At 33.2% G+C, this 7,244-nt stretch overlaps 1 protein-coding gene across 1 annotated transcript in view; it reads right to left on the reverse strand.

Moving 5' to 3' along the window:
* LOC106680305 (phospholipid-transporting ATPase ABCA3) overlaps window positions 1–7,244 on the reverse strand; it is a gene marked incomplete at its 5' end in the record, with an annotated part of 76,010 nt that overhangs the window by 20,489 nt on the left and 48,277 nt on the right. The window contains 2 exon segments of the mRNA XM_067049527.1: window positions 2,881–3,166; window positions 4,571–4,629. Of these exon segments, the coding sequence (XP_066905628.1) occupies window positions 2,881–3,166; window positions 4,571–4,629 (345 nt within the window).

The following is a 7,244-nucleotide window of genomic DNA, read 5'->3' on the forward strand; positions in this document are numbered from 1 at the left end:
ATTATATCAAAAGTTATGTGCTAAAATTTGGGTAAATTCCACATTGGGGTATCTTGGATCGCTGGCAGATCAAACAATTCCATGTCTCCACATTCTGATTCGGCCAAAAGGAATGCTGTCCAATGAGCTTACACATGCAGTGGACTGATGCTGGCTAGAGTTATGTATAGATTGAAAAATGAGTCAAGCATATTTTTTAATACATAAAGGTGAGTGGTAGCCTTGGAAACTTGGCAGAGAAGAGCCCTTAAGAGATGGTACAACTTTATCCATTTCAGCTGAAGACATGGTTTCTTCGTAACTCTGCTATTGTTCGTGGTCATACATGGAGTAATTCTGTTGGGCCTCGGTAAGTATTCTAGAAAAGAACTCGAGGGGTACCATACACATTCTCCTGCTGCAGTGCCACTTCCATAGCTGAACTTGAAACATTGCTATAAGAACTAGATTTGAATCTGGCTTCGAATGCACGATGATGGTTACATTTCAGAGTGCTTCTTTACAGCCCTGAAGTCGGCTAAAGACTTCATCCAACTATCTTTTGTGCTCCTCTTTATCTGTGAAACTGATTAAAATGTCGTCCAGGTAAGCATAGACCTAAGTTAAGGCCTTTTAGGACTGCATCCAGAATTCTCAGAAAGGCCTTTTGAGCAGCAAAAAGTCATTTTGAATCCCAAAACACATGGGTACGAATTCAAAGAGACCTTATGACATTAGGGGTTACGACTGCCGTCTTTGGGATGTCTTCCTCTGTGATGGAAACCTGATTGTAAGCTCTCTTTAAGTCTAACTTACTGAGAATTCGCTTCCAATGCAAATTAATATTGAAGTGAAAAATAAAAAAACTGCGTATCTGTCTTCGTCTTCACTTTCAGTTGTTGGTAATCATTACAAGGTCTCAATCCTCTATCTTTCTTTCGTCAGACCTTTGGGTTTGGGAGCCATCCAAGCCCCACCCAGCCTCATCAAGTGGGTATCCTTAATTGGGTAAAATTTGGTGGTCAAGGGTGCACGCTCTGACCGAATCCCCTCCTTGCACAACCTTGTTGGTCTAGTAACAGTACTTCCTTGCAAAGGTGCACTGCACCCGTGACTCTTCAATCGTTGTAGCGGTCAATAAAATTTTGTAGTCAGATGTGTTAATTATGTAATTTTACCATAAAAACCTAAGAAATATAAAGTAACCATAGTAACAAGACAATATAATTTTTTTTATAAAATAAAACATTAAAATATATACTAGTTAAAGCAGGGTAAAGTAAAATTTAAGCCAGGAAATTAATATACTAGCATGGATTTAACAGTTAGGTATATACAAAGTTTAAACAAGAAGTATTAACTATCAGCAAACTTTAGTAGATCGGAGGACTGTAGGATTTAGAAATTTAATATTGAAAGATATTTTAATTAGAACTCATTAGATTAATGTTTTATGAATTCATAATATCGTAATGTTATTTTGTAAATATATTTAAATAATTGAACTGCCAATTTCCTTAAAATTAAAAAAAAAATTCTAATAAAATGTTTTCCTCCTGTCATGCATAGATATAAATACAGTTTGCATTTATTAAGTTTTGTTATTAAGGCTCAAAATCCTCAAAATTACTTATCTGCCCATTCCTAAATTCAATCGCTTAACATACATTAATATGTATAAAGAATTATTTCTATCATTTCTAATTACCTAAATACTCAATAATTGAATCATAAATTTACAGGAAGATAGTCCAGGTTATTTATTAGTAACCAACGTTTCGCCCCACTGCTAATGCTGGATTTCATCAAGGCTGAATCCTGGATATATATAAATATAAGTGAGATCACTTATTCACTCAGGAATCTCCAGGATGTACCTTCATCAGCTTCTCTGATATTGCAGAATCAAACATCTTTTCATTACACAAATCAAAATTCCCACTTCACAAGTCTAGTTTCAACACTCCTAATAAAAAGGAACATTTCCTTCTCAAATGCAGATCTGCCTCAAGTATTCTGAAATTTATAGAAAATAGTTTTAATCATTTTCCCATACCCCATCTTATTATGCTCTAAATATTCTCATTATCTCTTGAATAAAAAAAAAAAACACCTTTTAAACATTAAAATTAGGGAAACTGTTGTAAAAATTGACACTATTAATTACAAAATCTCAATTCACATTGACCTTTTAATTTCTGTTGTTGGTGAAGATCATAATGTGCAACTCGACAAAAATATTTTTAAAAAACTGCTCTCCAATTAAAACCCATAAAAAAGGCTCTCTTAGTTCTAAATTCAACAATATCCACAAACTATCTTTAAACAAAAAGATTTATCCTAATTATGATGAAAAATGGGTTCACAATACTTCCTCTACCACCATCCTTCTCAATGTTGTTAATATTTCAGGCCCTAATTTTTCTATCCCTTTTTTGATTTGTACCAACCCTATCCCCTCTCTTGACTTAAAAATCTCCAGGATAAGCCCTCCAAAGTAGGGCAAAATGGTAGTTACCAATAAATAGTTTTTTTACTATGTTTTTACCTTCATTCATCACCACCTGGATTATCTTCCTACAATATACTACATATGGTCAATTATTGATCTTCCAAAAAAAAAAAAACTTTAATCATCAGCCCCATCATAAAGCATTTTAATATAAATCAAAACACAATTAATCAAAAGAAAAGACAAATTAAACCAGACAACATATTAAATGCATATTTTGACTGCGAAGTATTCTTAATTTGAGAAAAAGTAATGGTTGTTAATAATCGCTTTAGAATTTTCGCTTCTATTGTCATCTTTCCATAGGTCATTTAATAATCTAATGTAAAAATAAGGTAGCTCATAGCATTGTATTTTAAGTAGTCATGATAATAGATTACAATACTCACAAATTCCATTGTCTCTATTAAACATCCCAGAAGAATCTAATATAGTAAATGCGACGCAAGAAATGAATACAAAAATCAAAAATATATAAGCATCCCAAAGGAGGATAGAGCACCAATAAGTAATTGGTGAAACTTTAGTCATAAGCATGAGATGCTTGACTGTAGATATTCTTTCTTGGTGAACTAGGCTTGAAAAAGATAATGAAACACAGAAAATTATAAATGAAACCCAGAAGGTAAATAATAAAGTCTTGACATTATGATTTGGATCAGAACCACAGGAATTCTAAAAAAACAAAACAAAAAAACAATTGTTATTATATTTAATTTGAAATTAAATTAAATTGTTATTATATTTAATATTATACAGAATTTGATAGTAAGTAAAATAGTCATCAAATTTAGAAATCTCAAAAGATTTCGAGCTTTGTTTACTAACAAAGTTTACCAAACAACTTTGATAACTAACACTTTGTGGCTGCATATTTCATTCTACTTACAAAAGTCAGTTTACATGATGTAGCTCATAATTGCATCAGTTCTGGCATTGGGATTCGTTTCATTCTTCCAAACGTTAAATAAATATTCCCTTCTTATGCACTTTTTCAGTCTAAAATTCCACCCTGGTCATTTTAATTATCGGAAAGCAGCCATCTCAATATCACTTTGCTCCTAAGCAAATTGAATTCCAAAATTAAGATCAGCAAAATTTTAACCAATTTTTCATTGTCCAGGCATCCTTCATCTTCAAAGTTATCCAATTCCGCCGTCCTTCATAAATTTCCCAGCTCTTTCAATTCAAATTCACTATTTGTTCCTGCAATACCTGTTCCCGGCCTTCAGATTTAAGGACCCACAGAACCACTGCTTTCGATAAATTGTTCATTATCCGAGCCACATCCTCCTTATGGAACTCCATTCCTTCCAATATCCGTCGCTCCAATACCCTCCCGACCTTTAAATCCCACCTGTATAATCATTTCTTATCCTTTCAGACCCCATAAAATTGTAAATCAATATAATTGTAAATATGTATGTAAATTATTATATTATTCTTAATCATTTTTACATTGTTTTCTTAAATCTTTTTTATTTATTCATTTTTTTTTATTGTTCAACTGATAAAAGTGAGAAAGTAACTCATAATTATTTTTTACAAAGACTATTTATATTTCTTTGTATTTTTTGTTTGAGTATCTCTGAGATTTCTCTGTATTATTCTAAACGGACTCATCCCAGAATAAATAAAGTATTATTATTATTATTGTTATTATAATAAGTAAATATATAATAGTAAAATGTAGACTATTGAGACTAAACAAGAAGTAAATGAAAAATAAAGGGAAAAACCGATATTCCTTGGTATTAATAAATACAAATATGCAATACCATGGAAGAGTTTCTCTATTATATTGCATTTTTAAAAAAAAGTATAAAATGTGACTCTTTTTCCCCTCTACTCTTCAAATATTACCCTTCTCTTGGTTGGTTACAGGTTGTCATTAAATATTTTATAAAACATCAGGATAATAATTAATATGTTATCCAACAGGGATTCCATCGAGAAAAGAATGAAACAGAAAACAATATTAAAAAGATGAAATTTTGATTTAAAGTTACTAATTCACTGAGATTCTGATAAATATATATATATATATATATATATATTTTAATCAAAGATATATCTTACAGCTGGATTCGTGAAATAGATTGATAGTTGTTTGCCTCTACTTCCAGTTACAGGAGCATCTGAAAATAAAAACAGCATTAATACTGAATTTTATTTAAGATATAAGATGGGTACCTTCACTATACAATAATATTCTAGTTTAATGTATTAAATAAAAGGAATATACAGAATCAGTGTAATCCTGCTTAATTTTAGATTGCACTGATATCAGTCTCTTTCATATCCACTAAATTATCAAAAGAAACCAATGTATATGATGATATTGTTTTCCTTATGTTAAACCTTTATGGTTTTTTTAACCTTATGGTTTTCCTGTATTAGGTATCACATCGTGTTGTGGAGGGGGGGGGAGGTGGCATTTCTTCTCTATAATACCAACTCTCTTCGGTGATCATCTCTACAAGTGGCATCCTGGTCACTACAAAATCTCCTTGCATAAAACTATATGAAACGCACTAATCACCCTCAAAGTGCTGTGACAATAGACGGACAAAATCAATATTTTTTACACCATAGAATCCAACGTATCTTTCCATATAGCGGCCACCTAGAGCAGAGTGGATGTGACCACACCTAATATCAATAATTTTTGGCTGTGTCTAGAACCTCCAACATCGGGCATCAGTCGGAACAGTGCCATAGACACTAGCCACTTTATCACAACCCGCTGAATATGTTTCTTGATCCGCATCGATTCTACCCCCAAGCTTTCCTACTCGCAGAGGAAATTCTTACCTGCTTTTCCTGCTATTGATTAGAAGGGCCTCTGTTTTGCCATATGCCAGCTATAGTCCTTTGTATGACAGGTAATTGTGAATAAGTTTAATACTCTGAGAAGCCCTGAGGTGACCACCTCTTCCTTATCTTACTTCAACCATTACCACAATGCTATCAGCAAAGTTTTGGCACCCTCTGGTTGTCTAAATTAAGTGTGAGGACTCCATCATACATCATGCTCCACAGCAGAGGTCCCAGAACTGAACCCTGCAGTACCCCACCAGTGACATTGAAGCTCCTCTAGCCAGCCACTGTATAACATATCAAGTACATCCATTTCCGGAAGGGCATCCAAAATGCAGCTAACAAGTAAAGGCGCTTCTCACATCTAGTGAGATGATAGCACAATAACACTTTATACTTCTTCTCTATCTGTTCCCAGCAATAGTCCTCCGAACTGTCTTCAACACAAGGTGATAATGTCTATAGGAGATTTCACCTTGTGAAACCGAAATTGGTTCCTAGAGAGACCTGCTATACTTTCTGTGCTTTTGTAGCTTGATATACAGAATTTTTAGCAAAGCTTTGCCAACTGTATCCAAAAGGTATCAGTCGATAGGCTATTGAGTCACTCGGCTGTCCTTTACCCTTCTGAATCAGGACTAGATATTGGTGTTACTAAGGTCTAGGAAAGCACTCCTCACATAAGCCACACATGCTAAACACTTCTAGGAATATATCCAGTCTACTCTCCATTGTTGCTTTAAGTGCCACATTCAGAAAGCTGTCCAAGGCCAGGGCTTTTTCTATCTAAAGGCTATTGCAGACCACAAAGGGTACCTCAGTCAGCACAAGTGGTGCTTCGAATGGAAGTAACGGGCCTGCCTGCAATAATTTCACCAACATTGGAAACAGAGTGGCAATGAATCTCTTTACAGCCAACAGGCATGTTAGCAATTGTGTAGGCTAATAATGGCCCTGTAAGGGATATCCTCATGGATCTACGTCCACCTCTGGGTGTGTTGCCAGAGGCATGGCAGTGTTTCACACTGGTGTAGCACCTGCTGACTTTGTGATATTCTATCCCTAGCCATTACTCTTCACATATAAAGCAGTCACATCACCTCATAGTTTAAAATCTTCAATATAAGTTTTGTTTGAAATGTTTTAACAAAAAATTACAAAAATAATGTTGCCTCATAATAAATAGCATTATGCTATAAGAGTTTTTATTTGACTGCACCCATCTTCCCTTTACAAAAATAGTTTGCAACTATTCATGTTTCTCTTTTGACCCCAACCCTGACCATCTTCTTATATATCAATTTTTACGGACAACTATATAAACATATAAAATATGTATTCTTTAAAAGATAATATATTCATAAGTGTCTGAATTTATAGTTCTCTGTACGTATAATTCTAATCAAAAATATTTTCAAATATAACTTTATGGAAAACTTTATCGAGAACAATTTAAAAAATTGTAATCCCTAGAACTACAACTTTCGGCCTAATGATATAGTAAATACCTGCCAGTTTTGAACTTTGGAGGTGCTGGGTAAAATTTATAGAAGACGTTTGTTTTCCAAAAACCAAAAAAGGCAGATATTTACTATATCATTAGTCCAAAAGTTGTAGTCTTAGAGATTACAATTTTTTAAATTGTTCTCGATAAAGTTTTCCACAAAGTTATATTTGAAAATATTTTTGATTAGAATTATACGTACAGAGAACTATAAATTCAGACACTTATGAATATATTATCTTTTAAAGAATAAAAATTTTATATGTATATATAGTTGACCGTAAAAATCGATATATAAGAAGATGGTCAGGGTTGTTTTCCAAAAACAAACGTCTGACTAGAAAACATCACATATGTAAAATTTATCCTTACCCCAATTTTAATTTATTGTGACAACTGGTGGTTTTTGACTTTTATTGACTAGCTATT

Source organism: Halyomorpha halys, unplaced genomic scaffold (genome assembly GCF_000696795.3).
Source record: "Halyomorpha halys isolate HHAL.00 unplaced genomic scaffold, Hhal_1.1 Scaffold253.1, whole genome shotgun sequence".
Classification (NCBI taxonomy): Eukaryota; Metazoa; Arthropoda; class Insecta; order Hemiptera; family Pentatomidae; genus Halyomorpha; species Halyomorpha halys.